General features: G+C 38.2%; 1 protein-coding gene across 1 annotated transcript in view; it reads left to right on the plus strand.

Annotated features, from left to right (window-relative positions):
- LOC142411488 (phosphatidylinositol 3,4,5-trisphosphate 3-phosphatase and dual-specificity protein phosphatase PTEN) overlaps nt 1-20,328 on the plus strand; it is a 50,120-nt gene that overhangs the window by 2,268 nt on the left and 27,524 nt on the right. Inside the window, exons 2-3 of the mRNA XM_075505474.1 lie at nt 14,420-14,504; nt 17,969-18,013. Coding sequence (XP_075361589.1) covers nt 14,420-14,504; nt 17,969-18,013 — 130 coding nt within the window. The remainder of the gene's footprint in view (nt 1-14,419; nt 14,505-17,968; nt 18,014-20,328) is intronic.

The raw sequence follows: 20,328 nt of genomic DNA on the forward strand, positions 1-20,328 counted from the left end.
GCCATTGGTAGGGAGAGATTTTTTTGACCTAAACAGATCTTTTTAACTAGTGGTCTGCTCCCAGCAAGAAAATTGATCAATGCTGAACCTGGATTTTCTGCTCAAGGTTGCTAATGATATACGAAGTGGAGTTTATTGCTTATTTTTTACTTTTTTTGTCTAGTTAGTTTTATTATTAGAATTTTGCATTAGAGGTAGACCACTGAACACTGGGCTTAGGCTAATTTTTCTAAAAGGGGTAGCTGGCTGCAATTCTGTAATGAAATTTATAGAAAAAGTGTTGGTTTTCTTTTTCATGATTGCAAAAATATCTTTGGAAGAAGTTTATACTTGCAAACCTTTTTTTTTTTTGGTAGAAGTGAAGACTGTTGCCTGTACAGTATAATGGCTTTGCTTGAAGGCTGACATTGTTGCAGAAGTGAAAGTTTAATTTTTTATCACTTTGTGCAGGCTTCTTGGCAATGTTCTTTTTGCAGGGCTTCGATGGCATTGTTGCTCATCATACCTGGTAGCTGGAAAATAACCTATTTATTTCTTATACATGTAGACAGAGGACTGGGCTGGGAGTTAGCTCTCCAACCATGTGATATTAGATGAAGAAAGAGAAAACTTGAAACCTAAGTGAGCTGTTTGGAAAGGCGGGTAGTGCGTGGTAGGAGGACTGGGGTTTAAGTTCTTAAAGGTACTCACTGTGTGCTGGAGCTTAAAATTTTGACACCAAACCAAGCTACCACCTGCATTTCTGCTGTTGGTTAGCTTTGCTTCCCCACGCGCCCATATCTGTCGGAGTGTCCTCTGTTACAGCTTACTGGTTGTTTCAGGGCAGCTGCTTCTGTCAAGCTAAAAGAGAAAGACTGACACGAGTTGGATAGCCCAGTGATTTGGGCATTTAGTTGGAATATGGGAAATGGAGGTGTGAATTCCTCCTGCAATAAATATTTCTGTACGAGTAGTTCAGTAGTGATGGCTCCAAAATACTCAGTAGCTGGTGATTACTACCTGGGCTTTGGGAGGTGGAGAATAAAATGAATCTACAGCGAATCCAGGTGAGGTGCCTGATCTCCAGCCTATATTCTGTGGTCTGTCTTTTCTTCTACCCCTCTTTGAGGGAGGGTTTTTGTCTCGGTGTCCCAGGTGGACAAAGACTTGCAGTCTTTATATTTCGGTCATGGCTGATTCTCCCAAGGCATTGCAGGGAACACCTGAGTGCCAAAAGGCAGGATGGGTTAGGCGCTGGAGTGCCAAAGTCTCCTTTGAGGACCTCTTTTTTCCCTCTGGTGGGCTGTGTCAAATCCTTTTAAAACTGGCGCTGATGTATGTGTGATACAGTACATCATGCTTGGGACTCTCAGTTCCTGATGAGTTGGTTAAGAATTCTTCTTGTGTGGATAATGTAGGATTTTAGGAAAGGGAAATAGTGACTTCTCAAAATCAGTAGCTTTACGTACACAATATGAAAATAGTCCTATGTGCTAATTACAAAACAAGCGTATTTAAAAAAACACGTTGACATTACTTTTCATCTGGTCAAATGTTCTTTTTTCTCTGAACAGCATTTTTGTGGACCTCTTGGGAAAAAAATATTTTGAAATTAGAAGAGGAAAGGGTTTTAAAGGTGGAGACATTAAATCAGCTTTTTAATACTTTATTTGAGATATTGTATTTATTCCTGATTTATTTGGGTTTCTATTTCATTTCTGTAATACTGGATACCTTTTGGTGCAAATGGGTGAGAAGGAAAATTTGGATTAATGGCTTTCTTCTAAGATGGCTGCATTTCTTTGATGCAATGACCAGTATATTTTCTGAGGCACTGTAATCTTTGTTTTTTCTGAAATTGTGCAGCTTGGTTGTTGACCGTTTTACTGCAGGGAACAATGAAGAGAGAATGCTTGCGTGCAAGTCTTGCACGTGCATTGATTGCCTGTGTCTTAAGAGGTCCATGCATAACCGAGTTTAGCAAGTGTTTTGAGGGAAACTATTTGAGAATAAAGTGGAAAAAATTGTGTAACTGCTTCTTGTGCCCATTATAGCTTTGGTAAAACTTTCTCGTATTTCCACGCCTTCTGTTAGGCATGAAAATGGCCATCTAGCCTGAGCATAGGGTAGAGCATGCCTAGCCTGATGCTTAATTGAAGCATGTGTAGCTCGTGACCTACATAGTCATATAAACTGCAGCAGTATTCAGTAAAGATTAGATGTTGGGTGCAGTTTATTTACAAGTCTCATGTGTAGTTTGTCTCATATAATGAAAGGTAGAGAATGCTAAAGTTGTGAGTGGAAGCTTCTTAGAATATCACATGGCTTTATGCTATTTGCAGTCCTGAAGCTCTTTGCGTTTTTAATGAAATTTTAAATTATGTGACTTCACTCAAAATGGCTCAGCTTCCAGGAAAAAAATGAATTAGTGGCATGAGGTACATACTGCGTTTAAAAAGAGAGCCCAAGTTGGAAATGCCATTCGTTTAAAATATTTGGTTTCATTTTAAAATTGAAGTTTGTTAGATGTTTTGTAACAAGTTTTTCTTGCACACAAGCACAGTAAGGGTTTAGAAGAAACTAGAAGAAACTAACTGGCAATGCATTTTATTGGTGGAAAAGTATTTCTTTTTTCCAGAGTAAACCATGTTACTTAGCAGTGTTAAGAGCCCAGCAGACTCGTTTTGCTTCTAGAGCCTGGGACAATCTTGGGTTTTGTACAAGAAGATTAGTGCCAGTTTTTCTCTGAATTAATCTAAGAAGTCTGTTTGAATAGTCAGCAGTAAAATGCTACTGGCTGGGGACTTCTCAGAGTTTGATTCAGTTACCTGTTTGCTGTAGGATGTATTTGATCCTGGGAATATTGGTCTTTCGGCACTTACCGGGGATAAAGATTTTTGAATTGTCCAGATGGAGAAAGCAAGGTGGTGATAGGTGCAAGTGTGTTCATACATTTTCTCTTCTGGGGTTAGAGATGTGCTAGATCACTTACTTTTCCTCACAACCTAAAAAAAACCCCTTTGGCATACTGCCATAATTGCCATAGTATGTGCATATTTGTGGATAGCGTTGTTTGACAGCTGAAGCCTATGCGCAAAGCCCCGACCACTCGAGCAAGCACTTGGTTGTGTAACCCTCCCTGCATCCATTCAAAGTAACCCCAACCCCTTTCTGCCCTGCTTTTTTGACTGCAGTTGCTCAGAAAGGGATTTAAAAGATGCTTGACAAGTTACAGCTTATCTCTTTGCACTTGCTTAAATGTAGTGCAGGCTTCCTAATGAACTACTTGATCTTGCATCATCAGAAATTTTTAATCAATATGCAGCATTGCTGGAGACTGTTTGCACAAGCTAAACATGAAGTTAAAAAATAACTGCCTGTGCATACTTTTAAATTGACAAAAGCTGCAAACTGATTCTTGGTTTTGTGTAGCTCTGCTGTTGAAGTGATGGCTATATGTTCTTTTCAAGGTGGGGGAAGAAATGATTATGGCTAATGTGGACACTTCGTAAAATTTTCTTATACGGCAACCTTTTAGAAAAAACACAACTGAAGCTAATCTTCATTGAAATCTGTTTGTAAGCTTAGTTAAGTGTGTGTAATTTTCAGAACATCCAAAACTTTGCTGTTAAACATTAAGAGGGTAATGCTGAATAAAGTGCAAGCTTTACTAGGACTGGTACTTGTTTTGAGCATTTCTTTTTTTTTAAGGAAAAATCTAAGTTCATCTTCATTATCTCTTACAATAAGCCTGATGAGGTGTTGGCACTTGAGGCCCTTGAGAAATTATCTTTGTTGAGGCTGGTCAGTGACTTTGGTGAGGATGCTTAGGTCAGTGTTGAGGACTTCTGAAAATCCCACCAGTTAAGCTCCTGGTTTAGCGCTTGGTGTAATTGATTGGCCATGTGTCAACAGTGGGTCCAACTTGAGTCTTGAAGAAGGTTGATGAATTTTGAAAGTGCATCTTTCTAGGAACTTGTGCTAGTCAGGAAGGCCTTTCTGTCCTCAAGATAATTACACGTGACTTCCACTGACTTCATGAGACGGTTATGGTGTATTTAGGGAAAGGATATAGCCTTGAGTGTGGAGCTTATGCAACACTTGAAATGGCTATTATTGCCACAGTATAATACATGCGGAAAGATGAGTTGGCTCTTGATGACTGCTAGGCTGGTGATCAGCAGATTTCTTTGGGACAAAAATGTGTTTTTCCTGTGCTTTCCAGTGCTACACTTAATAATCTCATTTAAGAACTTTTTTTTTATTACCAAAAGGTTTTGAAGTACAGTGAGTGCTGTAGAGGAAGCTAGTATTTGCTAAATGACGTGTTAAAACACTATGTAGAGGAGTAGAGAATTTTCTAATTTTCTTCCATAAGAGAAGTGACTGTATTTTCCGTCTTCTTCCTTGGATGATTTGGACACCTAAATCCTCTTTGTTGTGGAAGCAATTGATATAATTTGTAGAGTAATAATATGACTGAAATAATGTGTTTTATTAACACATTATGTTAAAACCTCCTATGCTAAAAAACGTAAAGCCATGCCCGAACTAAACTTCAGAATGTAGTAACTGTGAAGTTGAAATTTTCTATATAAGGTTTCTGTCTACCGAGTTGCTTTTGCCAGTTGTGAATCTCTGAACAGTTTCTTAAATGAAATTATGTTTTTAATGGATTAATGTTGTTGCCACATTAATAGTGCATAAGCTGACAAATTATACCCCTGGTACCTTAGCCTAGAGTCTTCCCTTACAACGTGTTTAAACAAGAAAATGGTTCTGGTATAATGATTTAAGGGACAATAGTTGTGTTCGGACAAACTGGAAGTAAAGGGAGAGAATAGGTAGTTTGAGCTGTCAAATCCCTTAAGTACGTTATAGACCAAAGTTGCTGTCATTAGTCATAACTAACTCCCTTTTAAAGCCCACCTCCTTTCTAGTGTGAGTACCTGGTGAGTAATCTGGAACTTGGAGCTACATGTGATTTGTATTCATTTACTGTGCCTAATGTAGGGTTGATATTGAAGGTTAATTATTGCATAGCTTTTTCAGGGGGGTAAATGGGATATAGCCTGGAGTTGTGAGTAGTGATTGCTGGATATGCCTGATGCTTCATCTTATGTACTAGAGTAGTTGTGGGCTCCTTTGATTTGGCACTTCTGTGAAGGTTTTTGGGATTAAAGCTGTGCATCTTTGTGTATTCGTGTGTGTTATTGCGATGGTGATTTCCAGACTGTAAGAAGGGAATTTATTTGAAAATATAGGAACATTCATATGCTTTGTGGGTGGTTGACTCTACTTTGGGTTCAGAGATTGCTGTTAGTTTTTGAATGTATCTTAATCCTAGATTGATATTTCAGATGTAAAGAAATCCTTGTTCCAGTTTCTAATTCAAGCTAGCATCCTCTTTGTTCCTGTCATCATCTGCCTCATTTACTGTCTTGCCTATACAGCCCTGAAAAAAACAAGTTTTGTAGAATGTAAGTAAATAATCGTGCAATTAGGCTATGTATCATGCTGCGTAAATCTAGGTTATTTTAATAACGATTTTTAGGCAACATAGCTAAAGTAGTGGGCTCTGTGATTCAAATGGTAATTGACTGTACAGCTAAAAAATTAAACTCAACTGCTCTGTGTTTGGGATGATGACTATTGCAAAAGCTGACATTGTTCCCTTTACAGATGAAGTCCCAGCTTCACAGCCCCAACGTGCAGCAGTGCATTAAAACTGCTTAATATCCATTTTTTTTTGTAGTGAAGTGCTTAAGAAATGTCTTTATAAACTTAATTCTGCCTTTGTGAAGCTGTAGAATAATAGCTTTTAATTGCATGATTAATTTTCTTAGAGGCCTCTGCTTAATTCATTGCATTGTCTGGGTGTGTATTGGGCTAGAATTGAAGTAGCTGTGTATTTTGTATTCTTTAATTTCTTGTGTGGGTAAGTTAGAGAATTAATGACCTTTTTTGTACTAACGTTTAGAGGAGGAAAACACTAGATCTCATTAGAATAAAATTAATATTATCTACTTGAGCCTTGTTGGTTGAGAGGGTTTATTAGGATGGCCTTATGTCTTGTTTTGCTGCTTGCCTTTATTTTCTCTTGGAATACCATCCCCCCACCCCCCCAAATTAAGGTTTGATAAATTCATGCAAATCCTAGTTTTTGTAGCTTATGTTTTATAAAGCTTTTCAGTGTGACATATTTGTCCTCCAGTCTGATAACTCTTTTAAATTCCCTTGTCTCTGAAAGTTTTGGATGTCCTTCCAGACTTGCAAAAAGTTGAGACTGAACCATTTTCCACTTCCTGTCAGTAAATATCAAAGTAGTGACTCTTTTGCTGACTTCTTTTTACTGAATAAAAGTCTTGTGTTTTTCTGTGGGTGTTTGAGGTTAGGATATGCTTAAGTACACATCGGTGCTTCTTTAAAGGAGATCCTGCAAAGTGTGGTGGTACACTGAGAACATGTACCAGGGAGGTCCCATACTCTGCCTTGAAAGAGTTCATGTTGAATCTGGTTCCTGGGTTAAAATAGGTAAATTTGTCACTTTGGAAATCTCAAACTGAGATGCAACAGTCAAGCTTCTCATATGCATTGTCTCCTGCTGAGAAGATCCACTCAGCAGATGTGTTACCTTGAGGACAGCTGCTCAGCCTTGCACGTACAGCTGTCCTTTGCCATTGGCGCAGCTCTTGGCCTCCAGCTGCTGTGTGTTGCTGCAGCTAGTTGGGATGCCAGGGTAGGTATGATAAGATGGGATGTGGCTTCTTGTAAAGCGTGAGCAGAAACAAAAAGCCTTCTTAACTGGACCTCTGCATGTTTTCACCTCTAGAAACTTGTTGGGATCATAGGGTTTGTTCAGTGTTGTAGACCTCGACTTGAAGTTGAGTAAGGAGTTGAGGCCCAGTCTTTGACTCCCCCAGCTGGAAAGTTCTTTCTGTCAAATTTTATAAGAATAATAGAGTGTGCTGTTGCATCATTTGTTATGCTCCTGTTTGTTCTTGGCTTTTTCTTAATGGGAAGGGTAGCTTTTTTTCTGTCCTGTAATATCGTCAGCTATTTTAGAGGAATTGGCAGCTCTTCACAACAAGCTCATGTTTCCTTCACTATCTGCATGCTTTTGTACTTTTATTTGTGATTCCAAACCACGTTGAAATGAGACTTCAAGGCATCTTTTTCTTAGTCTTTGTCAGAGCAAGCTCTTCTGTAGAGTAGACATTGCCTTCTTTCATGCATCTCTGCTACCATTTTTTGTATGTATGCTATGAGGTTTATGAGGTTGATACTGTCTTTTGCAAAAAAAAAAAAAAAGGTGCCTGCTTATTATGTAGATTGTGCAGGTTTTTTCCAATCTTCTTGATCCTATTAGCTGTTGTTGCAAAGCCTCCATATGGCTGAGAGCTCCAGGACATATTTCATACACCTCACAGATGAAGGGAGAGACTCTTGCTCTGGGACTACTTCCCAAATGCAATATAGTAAGCAGGTCCAAAAGCCCTGCTATGGGGTGGAAGTGAGTTGAGGATGTAGCTGGTTCCTGAGACAACCTGTCAGTATCATTTTCAAGCATCTTATGATTTACTTCTTTGCGCTGTGGGAAATTGTGTTCCCATCCAGACCTGTTGTCAGCTCCATGACCTCATCTGGACAGGTTTACCTCCTGGATACAAAGGAGCTGCAGTTTTATTGTTCCTTGTCTAGGTTGCTCCATTTAAATTACAAGCTGAAAGATTAAGAAATTAAAAAAAAAAAAAAAAAAGAAAGAAGAAGAAAAAAAAGGGTTGTAGTTGAAATATTGAGCATTAAGGGGTTAAATGCATTTCTTCCAAATCATCAAATGTTTCTCTCAGCCACATCTGAGTTGGTCTCTTTTCTTGTTCTTTAAGGCACAGATGGTACAGTTGGCAAGTGCAGCTGGCTGGCTACAAGGAATCCTCCTTTGCTCTGAGGAACTTTCTTCCTGTTCGTTTCCTCTATACTTCCTGATTATCCAGACTCTCAGAAAAATAGTAAACTTATTTTGCATTTCATGCTGGCTAATGGAAATGCTGCCTATTTAAAAAAAAAAAACACAAAACCAAAAGGTATGCATGTGTACAGGCTAAATAGTATATATGCTAGGAAACTTTTCTAGATTTGGCTGGGTATATTTTCCTATGTCTTTTTCTTTTTTTCTTTTTTTTTTTTTTGTAGGGATGCTGTCAAGAAAATGGCACTAATAAGAGCTTGGCCATTTGTCAGGACTCTTAAATCTGTTTGAGGATAGAGTGTGGACACTTCTCCTAAAACTCCCCCTGTAGCTTCAGGCTGTCAAGCTGTTGAACAGCAAGAACAGTTCTTTTTCTCTTGCTGTTGCTATATGGACTTGCTTTAGCTGGAGTTAAAGGGCTTGAGGTTAGTACACTAACATTTCATAGCTGGTAGGGCCAGACGCGCTGCTAGACTGTGTTGCATGGTTACTGAAGTCAGAGTTCCTGAAAATTGCAGGCACATTGAGACAACAAAGCAACTTTTGGAGACTTCAAAGTAATGTTGTGCCTCTGCTCTTCGGTGTTGTTATCAAATGGGACTTAGCAGTTGACAGCTTGGCCACATTGTGCTAGAGACTGGTTTCCTTTGCACTGTGGCTCTCCACAGCCAGGAGGGTGATGCACAGTGGAGAAAAACTGACAGCAGCTTGCACCCAAATGAGGAGTGGGCTGTTTAGGAGCGGATCAAAGAAAGTACATGCCTTGCTTGCCTGAACTGGAAGTGAAAATTTGCATTCCTGGCAGTTGTGAAGCTTTTTTCAGGCCATAGATTCACCAATTTAAATCTGTTCTTTGTTAAATAAGATTCATGTTTGGAAGCTGGAAACTGAGGGTCGGGAAAAATGGACTGTTGTCCTTTTATTTGCAGGTGTCAGGTTCAGGTTTTGCAGTAAGTTTTTAGCTCCAAGGCATGATTTGAACAGTGACCGTCATTCACAGCTTCAGGAATGCTCAGCTTGTTTTAAATTTCCTTTTTAAAGAAAGATGAAGTCTAATGCCTGGTAGGTCTTCCTGAAGCCTTTGATTGTAAAGGGCTAATAGTTTTAAAGTTGTTTTTTATTTGCATTTTGATTTAAAATCTATCATTAGTGTTGAGTTTGAAAAGTAAAGCTATATGTAAATTCTTAAGTACTGCATGCTCTAGCATGCTTATGAAATAGGAAGATTAGGTCATTTGCTTTCTGTTTTTCTGTTATAGCTGCCTGGATGAGTGGAGTGAGGATAAGGGATTAAATACTTAGTTTGAAAGAGGACTTCATAAAATTACTTAGAAATTCTAATGACTCACGTTCTAGATATTGAGAATGTTGATCATTGCAGGAAAGGCTATAGCTGTCTTTTTGCAACTTTCTTGTGGCTGTTTAAGAACTTAAGAATTGTAAATATTTTGGTATGCTTTTTTGGCCACCTTCCATTATTAGGAAAAAAGCTGAATTTGTGAGCAGAATCAGTTATAGGATCAACACGAGTAATTTGCTTTTATACCTATATGTATGTAAAATTTAAAGTGTATATTTCATATTCTTTAATTTGATCTTGGCATAATGTGAATATATAGCCAGCTATTTTTGAAAGTGATTATAACTGCTGATTTGCATAATGATACAGGATTTTTCTCATAGCAACTGGAAAGACTATCATCTTTAGCATGTGGGAATGATTTCAGGCTTTAAGAACAGCGTTCTGTTAAATCTACAAACAGCATTAGAGCAAAGGTGTTTCTGAAGTAGCATATAGATTTGCTTTGGTATGTCTTCAATATTGATGAAGCATTGCTTTTTTTGTTGTGGCATTTGGTAACTTAGCAAATTCTTGGGTGCTTTCATTTTAAGGTTCCTTGGGTATAGCGTAGTGTCATCTTAGTTAATTTGAAAGCTTAAGTTTTATAGTTAGTAAGAAGTATGAACTTGAGTAGAAGATGGCATTTTAGTGTTTGCTGTTGTATATAATGAGTCTGTCTCATGTATTTTTTTATTATGATTGCTAACTAAAATCCTAGCCTCTGTGTTTACAAGATTGAGAAAGGAATGAGTGCTTTAAAAACTGTTGAAAACCATTTATGGGAATGGGTTTCTTAGGAAAGAGCTACTTCGGCAAAATGTGGCAGGGTTTATGTTTTTTAGAAAGCCCATTTCAAATTTTGGTAGTTACAACAGTTTGGTTAACTTTGTTTTGCATGTATTGTAGAACTGCCTCAATAAATGGCTGAGGCTTTTTCCATTTTCATTTGCCTGTCAAAAAAAAAGCTTGGAATTCATAATGAACTTTTTGCTTGTTTTAAATCATCAGTTCTTCCAGATTTCTAAAATTATCAGTATCATTACCAATTTCATGATGACTCAGAATTCTTGCTTTGAATGTAAGCCCAGCTTCCAAGCTCCTTTGTAAGAAATCTTGTCTTGGTAGTGAATATCTTAATTTCAGCTTTGGAAATCAATGCTGAATTAACTGAGGTGTGAAAAGCAGTGTCTCTGAACCATTGAGCATGGCTGGTGGTAGAAGAACTTGCTGAAGATGATGCTCAGTGGACGGTTGCTCCCATAACTGGCTTGGCTCCGCACCCTTCTGTGCAGTGATCACAGGCTGGCCCTGAGGAGGGCTATTTTGTTCCTCAGCATCAGGAAAAAGAGCAAGCTAGTACCGATGCAGTAACAACCATCCCCTTCACTTGCTGCAGATTTTGGGGCATCTTTTCACGGGAGAGGAAAGGGTGGAAGAGCTTGGTTTTTATGGCAGCTTTTTCAGTTAAGTGATGAAACAGCTATTTCTGCTCAGAGATTTATATCGTCTGTGCAAACAGCAACAGCACTTCCACTCTGTTCTTCCATCTTATGTTGCTCCTTAAAGCAAAAGGCATTCTTCAGTTGCTTGAACCAACAAAAGAGTTTCAAAGCAATGTGCTTCTTCAGCATGCTTGTTGGAAGCATATATTAAAAAGACATAAAATGATCTTCACCAGCAATACGAATGCATTTGTCATAGTTGTCGCTTGCTTTCATTCGGGGCAGATGAAGCCTGCAGCCTCGCACGCGTGCTGTGGAAGGGTGTCATTTGCTCGCTGCAGCCGGTGTCCTTTAACACCAGATCTGTTGCAGACGGAAGAGTGAGTCAGCAGTGGTGTGTGAATTGCATTCCAGTCTAATACTTGGAGATAATAAGTAAGGTACTTCAGGATGCTTATATTTAGTTGGGGGAGAAATTGGCTTGCCTGTTTAAAAACCAATCATGTTTTTCTAAAAACAGGCTCCCCCCCTGCCCCCGGCTCACTGTTGGATATTCGTTTTTCAGCAACACTTCAGTTTTTGTGCTGTCAGGTTGCAAAACCTCAAAGCGTACAACACTTCTATTGAATCAGCATCAGTAAATTGATTCATACTCTCCCGCCCTCCATTTGAAGTCTTTTTCCATTTTCTTTACTTACTGGCATGTTGTGGAACACCTTTTGCAATACCAGCTCTGGGTTTCAAAATGCACCTGTAATGATGCACAGTGAAGCTTAAGCATTCAATTCTGCTGACTTGCTCCTGTTTAAAAGAAGACATGCATGCTATCTATGCATGTACCGCTCGTGCATCGCCCTTGAGGAGCGAGGGGGGGAGAGGGGTTACATGAGATGTGGGAGCCAAAAGGGGATTGCGCTTTCCAAAAGTGTGAGACCACCCTGGTTATTTTGGAACTTTTAATGTCTATTTGCCTGTGTGTTTTGAGGCTTTAGTGTTTGGACAAGTCTGTGAGCCTGCAAAGTGGAGACGCTGCTGTTAAGATGTTCTGTTCCTTTTGCTTGGGGTGTCTATCTGCTTTGCTTCCATCTTGCACCAGCTGGGAATCCTGGAAAGTATCTCGTTTCTTAGCCTCTCTGAGAGGAAAAGCCAACAGCAGAAGAAAAGCATCTGAACATAAACTGCAGGCTGAAACGCGTGAAAAAATTGTGTAGTAAAGCTCATGATTGTGAATAGAAATTTGAGTAAGTTACATGGTAATTTGGTGAAGTTTGGGCATCTGTCTCATGGGTGATGCTATAGTTGAAACTGAGTTTTGTTTTGATGTGGTATGTCAAAATGAATTTATTTTACCCCTGTTGCTAGCATGAATGCTTGTCTTCTACGGAGAAGTGCTGTGGAAAACAGGCTAATATACTGGATTGTTTTGCTATGGTAATTTATATAGCCCTGCTGCTCAGAGCAGGATGCAAAAGGAGATGCTTTTGAGTATAAATGCTAGAACTGGCAGCAGGTAGAAATCATGTTGAAATTGGGAACGAGGAGGGAGTGATGGGGTGTGCTAGCTGAAAGTCAGGTAATTCACTGTTAATAGGTATAGAGCAGGTGCACATGATTTATAACCGGTTTCTGCTGCTTATGGCAAGTAGTAACTGATAAAATAGTAAATACATTGTTAATTATGTAGTGCCTTTTGTTAATTTAACAAAGTGTGGACTGCTTGCACAGTAAAATACATTCAGAGTGAAGTTCAAGTTTAAGATTTATGTGATTTGATAGTATCGGAAGTTACCACAAGCTCTGAAAGTTAAGCAACTTAATGGTTTGTTGTTGTTGTTCTTTTCCCCAAGATAAGCCTTTTTTAGGGTTTGGGCAAGTACAGAATAAATTGGAAACCAGACGTGAACCCCTTTCAGTGTCTGTATTTAAGGCAGCTACAGATATTTATTTGGATTTCTCAAAAGCTTTCATATTTTTCTTATTGTCTGCATAAATCATCTTTTGAATAGTCCAAGCAGACCAATGTCTATTAATACTTCAATTACATTGTAAATGCTAAATCTTTTTTTGAGAGTAGAAAACATTATTTCTTGTGTATTCAGTTCTTAATGTTTTTCTTAAGTCTTCTAGTTAACTGTGTAAATGCAGAACTTGGTCCATGCTGCTTCCCTGTGAGTACTTAGGCTTGTGGGAATTCTGCAAGGATGGAGTAAAGTGGTTTGTATCCTACTTCAGGCTTTTCTTTGTGTACAAGTAACTGGAATATTAATATCTTGGAAGCTGCTGCAATGTCTTCCATTCTGGTGACTACTCTTTGGAGCTTTGTTATATTTTAACCATAAAAATAAAAACGATTCTAACAAATGTGGAATAATTTAGGTTGAAAGGGACCTCTGGAATCACCTGTTTCAGCCCCCTTGTTTAAAGCAGGGCCAACTTCAAACATATCATGCTTTGTTCTTACTCCTTCTAAAATTAGTTTGAGGAGGAGTATGTTAATGCTGTAGGGTATGGTCTGTTTTCTTGCTGCTAGTTTCATTTCTGTTTTGCTTTTCAGTGAAGCTTCTTCACTACATTATCATTTCTAATAATGTTTAAAACTTGGGAGTACTTTCTTTTCTTGAGTTCTGTTTAAAAAAAAAAAAAAAAACCCAAAAAAACCCAAAAAACCAAAAACCATATATCATTATACCACCAAGAAAATAAATACCAGTAATTTTCTAACAATTTGTGAATTTTTTTACTTCATTGGCTCTAGATGTAAACTTAACATTTTCTAATTTGGCCTTTTTCCTTAGCGCTAATTTGTTTTTGCTAAGAGGTACTTTTCCTAAGTTCTTTATCTCAGGTTGCTTTTGGCAGGTGAATTACAGGTAGTTCAGAATAAGACACTGGAATTTTTTTCCTAGAAGTGGGGAATTGTTTTTTTAATAAACAAGATATATAATCCTTTTCAGATCTGTACATTCCCATCTATTGCAATATCTTGCATTTAGACATTCAGAGCTACCTTAGCAGCTACTATAGTGATCTGTTATTTAGAAATAATGGAAAGTGATAAAAACGTTAGTGTTTATTTAGCCTTGCCAGGGCTTGCATGCCTGAAATGCACTTTTTTGTTTGTTTTGCTGTTTTGTGTGGTATACCTATTTTGGGATCACTGGAGACTTGAACATGGGTTTTAATTTGGAACATCTTGCAATTTAGTCACACAAGACTATTTTAATAGTTTCCCATTGGATTTAATATGCCACTCAAACTGTAGAGAAAGACCAGTATGTAGCATCTATGTGATTCTAGTGAGATGATATATGATAAAGTGGATTACTTGACTCTGCTTTTCTAGTGAATTGCCTTCCTAATGGATGTTAACCATCAGCTGCCCAATAGCATACACTTCTAGTAAATTATCTGTTTGAGATGTAAGGAGATTTCTGTTATAGTGGCTGTGGTGAAATTACTATGTTTCCAAAAGTTTCCCTCCTGATTTCCCCGCCTCCTCCCCCCCCCAGCTTTTTTTGGAAAAGATCCCGTATTACTGCATATATAAAGCTGAATTGTTCACCTATGGGAGTTGGTCAGAGTTGTTGCTCTGACTTTGATACAGTTAAACATTTGATTAATGTCCATTTAATGCTATTATAGAAATTTCACATGCTTTACAAGTGTTTCCATAACTTGCATGCTCAGATATTTATCCAAACATAATTGCTATGGGTTTTCCTGCAGAGAGGCTTGAAGGCGTATACCGGAACAACATTGATGATGTAGTAAGGTAAGGCTTTATTTTTCTTTTCCTTAACTTATTCTTGTAAATCTTAAGTATCCTTTTCTGCACTAATTTATGTTCTGCTGAGGAAAGGATGTGTGTTCTGACTCGTAAAAATGGCAAGATTTTTGCATCTCTTAGATATTGCTTTATTAGCTTTCCTGAAAAATGTTGGAAACAACAAAAATTATATTATCAAGAATTTTAGGCCAGGCTGCTGTTCTGGGTTGATCTCAAATGCATGTAATCTGCTTTTTATTATGAAAAATTGACTTCAGTAAATTGTGTTGGAGTAAAAGGTGGTTCTTTGCTTTTAGAAAGATGTCAGTCCATGCCTCTGTTCGCAGTGTTGAGAGTTTCCTCAGCTGATGGCATTTCAGAATATGTTTGCCCATATCCTTTCTTCAATTGATAAATGAAGTGCTTGATAAGTTAATTTTGATTTAAAGTAGTAAATATAGGTGACTTTAGATAAAGGTTTTTACATCTGGCTGTGTTAAGTAATTGTGGATGAGGAGAAAAATCAGCTAAAATTCATTATTGCTGGTGATGCTTTAAAGCACATTTTGTGAAAAAACCCACAGGTTGTCATTTTTAACATCAAATAAAGTTATATACTCTGAACTGCTGGATACAACTGTGGAAGGTGTACCTAGTGTTTTAGGAACATTGTTGTAATATGTTTAGTCAACACCCTACCTGGAGAGTGTAGCGTGAGAGGTTGCACTAAAAACTAAATACTTGGCAGAAGCTGCCAGATGTTAGTGTTTTTAGGATCCTAAGTTCTGATTTTTTTTAAGTCATGCATGATGCTTTTGAGATCTTGGGCATCTGAGATCACAAGTTCAGTAGCTCTCCAAGAGACTTGCTGTTTGGGGATGGAGGGATAATGCAGTAAGAAGGTTGGTTATGCAGTGAAGTTAGAAGTAGGTGTATCTGGGAAAGAAGGTGCTGCTCCCAGGTTTGAGGTGCCACAGAACATTTCTCATAATTGTTGGCAGGCAGAATTAGTGCTGCTTTAATTTCACTGGTAATTGTTTGCATCCAGGTTTGTACAGAAATGAGTTGAGGCGGCTCCTCGGTTCCAACGTTGGGAGGAATTGTAACCCTCAACTGAGAATCAGTCGTCTGGAGGCAGTAACTTCCCTGCACAGCTGCAGTTAGCTTCAGATGAGTTCGAGGGGCTTTCATTTTGACATATTTAGCTGTCGTGATGAAGCTTGCTGTCCATGAATAGTAGTGAAAATGTCAGAGGCTGGATTTGACCAGACTTGCAGAAGTGACCTTGTTCTGTCACGCAATAGTGAGGAGAAGTCACTTCTCCAGAGCTCATCATATCAGTGAGGTTCAGCATAGCAATCTGTAAATACTCTTGCAGAGTGTGTATGTCTCTGCTAGAATAGTTAACAAAGGTGTGAAGTTGTGTTTTCGACTTGTATCATTGCACACAGGTTGCACACAAGAAAAACTTTTGCTGCCCTTGTGGGACAGTTAAGGGCTGTCCCACAAACTCAAACCAGCCATCTTTCTTTACCAGCAAAGCCACCTTTTCATTAAGTTGATGTGGGCATTGCATCTGCTATCTGAAATATGTCGTCCCTGATGGGGACTCCACCTTTGGAAATTGTAGGATAAGGGCAAAGGTTGGACTTGGACTAAATGACATGGGAATAATCCAAATAAATAATAACAGGCAGTAGACTTTGAAGGCCCTCTTCCATTCACAGCATTGATTTCAGTTGCTGCTGTATGAAGGAAAATATATTTTATTGGTTAAGTATGTGGATATGTGTAAATAAGACTTTTGAAAGGGAATGACTATATAATTATTAAGTTGTCGATAAACACTCTGATCAAAAGGAGTAGTGATCACCTAAAAGTGTAATCAATCAAATTAAGCTATGGAGAGATGTAAATTAAGTGGCTGTAGGGAACTGGATGCTAAAGTAGTGTTATGTTTGTTGCCCCCTGTTTTTAAACGAGAATTATGCACAAAATGTGATCATGCAGCATTCTGCATGTGCAGTCAGCAGGTCCTCATCTGCTTCTGTCATCTTTTTATTGTGGAATTTTTTCCCAAGAGCTTTTAATGCAGAAGTTCAATGTGTTTGAGCTCCAGAGCAATTGGTATTGAGCCAGGATATGCCAGTGGGCTTTTTCTGAATAGCTGGTATAATGACAAATTTAATGCTAATACTGTATGAGGAGTATGACCTGGACTGCTGGCCATCTTCTGTGACTGATGCTTTGAGAAGTTTTGGATGGAATTTTGTGCTTAGAAAAATACTTGCATGAAAGCTTATACTCAGCTTTGGATATCGCTGGCAGAAGCGGAGTCAGCTCTCCTTGCTCCCCAGTGTGTTTTAAGCAAGTGGGGGCATCTGAAACAAATCGCCATGTCCACCATTTTCCTTAATCTCTTGAAGTCTGCCAACAGGGGTGCCAGTGGGAGTCATGAAATATTTTTGCTGATGAAATTGGAATCTCATACTCAGTGCTGCACAAGGAGCGTTCACATCTGTTCTTATTTTAATGCATCGGTTTAACCACAGAGTTCTTCTAGGTTCTTCTGGAATATTATGACTGATGACCAGAGCTTGTTTTTGCTTGAGCTTTCCAGGATTTTAGCAGCTAGTGTTTCTTTTCAATTTGAACAGCATGTTCTGTCATGGCTAATTAAATTCCTTCTGGCTGATGTGCAGATACACACTGTTGATGATGTTAAGTGTAAACATTTGTATGTTATTTCTTCTTGAACATTGCCAGGTGACACATCATATATAATCATGGCAATTTTGATGAATCATGTTTGCAGTTTGGTTCTCTGAGGCTTGTATGGGAAGTTTTTCTTGCAAAGTGAGCATGAAAATGAAATGAGTGTGAGTGTGAAAAAGTATAGTGGTCTTCCTCCTCCTTTCTGAACCCAGAATATCATCGGGCACAGTCCTCAGACTTCAGTGGCAAATTATGGCCATTTTAAAAACCTGCTATTAAAACAAATTATTCTGGCTGTTCTAACTGGACTACAAAAGTTATTTTAACTGCTTTTTTTCATTGGAAATACCACTGTGGCAAAGTATTTTGCATAGATTATTAAATTGGAAGTGTTTACAGATACATTGTGTTGTAATCGGTGCTTTCTGCTTTAAAAATAAACAACACTTGCTCAGCTTAATATATTGATGTGCAGGTGTCTTAGAAATCAGTGCAGATTGGTCCATACCATAAATATTTCAGTTGCAGGTCAGATCTTGGTCTCCTCAGTTGCATGAGTAGTCTTATTCATGCTACTGGATTGTTTGTATGAGTGAGGTTTGCAAAATGCTGCCTCCTTGACATTGAGAATACTGCAGGGCCAGCTGGGACTTAGAACGCAGAACTGCACCTGCTGAATGGTGCTTTAATGATGCTGCAAATTAAGGTCACCATTATTGCAATGTGTATTAATACATGCCTTTTTTCTATTTAAGGTTTTTGGATTCAAAGCATAAAAACCATTACAAGATATACAATCTGTAAGTATGCTCTTATAGATGTATTTTCCAAAATAATGAGTTCTAAAAATAGCTTATGAGTGAAAGTGGCTTGTTGCTGTACTGAAGCAGAGCTAGAGAGGTTTTGCACATTTCTTAAAACAATTAAGCCTGATTGAGAGCACTGTTACTTCATTTAGTGGAGCTGAGTGAGGTTAAATGAAATGCTGGTGTGTATTCATATTACTTGAACGCTTTTAAAATGACTTGGCATCTAGCCCATCTGGAGCTTGTACCATGTGATTAAAAAGTGAAAAGTAATTCACAGCAGGCTTTCTGTTAATGTATTAATGTCTGCACTGAAGAAATTGCCAAATATTTATTTTCCTGTTTTTCTTCTTTTTTTTTTTTTTTTGTATCAAACTGTATTGGTACCCAGGTTTCTGTTTGCTTCCTCACTATTCTTGACTGTCCCTGTTTATTACCTTGAAAAACCTATTGCAGCAATTGGTAATGTGATGGTTTCTCACTTTTGTAAGTGTAATGTTTTCATCTGAAAATTTAGTTATGCAGAAAGCTGTCCTTGTTATAGAAGGGATTTTTGTTGTTGTTATTCCTTGATCATCTTTACATGTTAGCTTAGGCTAATTTCATTTGCATAAATGATTTGGTGATGTCGCCTGATGTTGAAAAATAGGTCCTGGTTTTCTTACCCCTCATTTTATCCCAGAAATCTAAGTTGAACATTTATTGATTCTCCGAGCTGTTAAAGCTTTATTTTTTTTTTTAAACGAATATGTTTCTAAATATCTGCAATTAATGGAAAAATTACAGTAGTATGGAAATCCAGGCAATGCATTACATTGTAATCTGCCAGTGATTAAAAATAAGTATTTAAGTATGCTTCTAAATTAGTTGAAGGATTATGCATCAAGCAACTAAGCAACTGTGTTTCCTAATGTTGGAGCTAAGTGATACTAGAAGCTGAGAAATTGTATACTGGTGATTGAAGTTGTCTGTAAAGCCTGGGGTAGGATGGGACAGACAAAGATACTTAAATAAAATATGCATTAAAATAAATGAACTGGACACATATCATACAGTTCAGTAACAGAATTATTTTCTATAGCTTAGAAGCTCTCCAGACTGTTAGCCTTTTAATAAATGCTACCTTGGTGGCACTTAAGGGTGGAAAGGACAGTGCTTCCTGGAATAGCTGATAGCTCCTTCTGTGTGTAGGTGTAGCTCTCTAAAGAGGTAACTTTCTGGATATCTTCTTTTTGAAGTCTTCTGGAGCTCAGTGCTAGAGAGCAGTATCGTGTAAAATCTAACTACCATGGTTTTATTAGACCCCCCCTGAAGCCTCCTGAGAGCTTCTGCTTGGTTTGGGGAGCAAAGCAGAACAGATATAACCTAATTTCCTCCTGCTTCTTGGGTCTGAGTTCAGCTGTCAGCTTCTGTGAGGTGTGGCTCTGGTATCACTTACAAGATTAGGGTTTGCTGTGCTGCTTGATACTGAGCTTGTTTCAAATTGGCTTGAGAGGTGACAAGTAAAACAATAGGTTGGTGCATGTTAACTTCTAGGCTTCGTCAGAAGGTAAGAGTTTAGTAAAACTTCTGTGCATCTTAGCAAGTAGCTCCTCAGGGAGGTGGTGCTTGAAAAGTTTCCACTTTGCTGTGTGCTAGCAACCTTATTTTACTTCAGAAAAAGGTAAAAACCAATCCACTAACCCTACACAGGGATAACTTTAAAATTTTTAAGTGAGAAGAGCTGTGAGGAGGCAAATGCTTTTGACATTTACATTGCTGATACATGTATTTTCAACAGTGCCAAGAACTTGTCCAGGTGTGCCAGAAGTTTTTTGTCTTCAAGTTCTTCATATAAAAACTTCAACTTTCAGTTTTTGGTGCAAGAACCCCTCATGGATTTTCCTTGTTGCTAACTATAAAACAATCACAAGTGAAACTTCCTAAAATTACTGTGTTCACCCTCAGATGAAAACCTTTGCAGGAGAAAATGTCCTTCTAAAGCATGTGGGTTTTCTTCCTCTGCAAAACATGGATCAGCTGCAGGTGAAGATTCAAGTGATTACTGCACAGCTTGGAAAGCATAGCTTTTAAACTGTGTATCTCTGGCTAGAGAGGCCAGGTTATCTCTTTAGGCGGGCAAAATTTATACACGTTAAGTACATAAACGCCACTAGGTGAATTGTTGCAGTGTTTGGTCATGAGATGGGAAGAAATTGCAGCCTTCAGGTATTTTGGAGAACAGCATCTCTTTATATTAGCTGATCCTTTGTAAATAATCAACCTATTGTCTGTGTTTAAAAGAAGGAGGTGGGAGTTCAGAGGAGCTG

The sequence above is a fragment of the Mycteria americana genome, chromosome 6, assembly GCF_035582795.1.
Source record: "Mycteria americana isolate JAX WOST 10 ecotype Jacksonville Zoo and Gardens chromosome 6, USCA_MyAme_1.0, whole genome shotgun sequence".
Classification (NCBI taxonomy): domain Eukaryota; kingdom Metazoa; phylum Chordata; class Aves; order Ciconiiformes; family Ciconiidae; genus Mycteria; species Mycteria americana.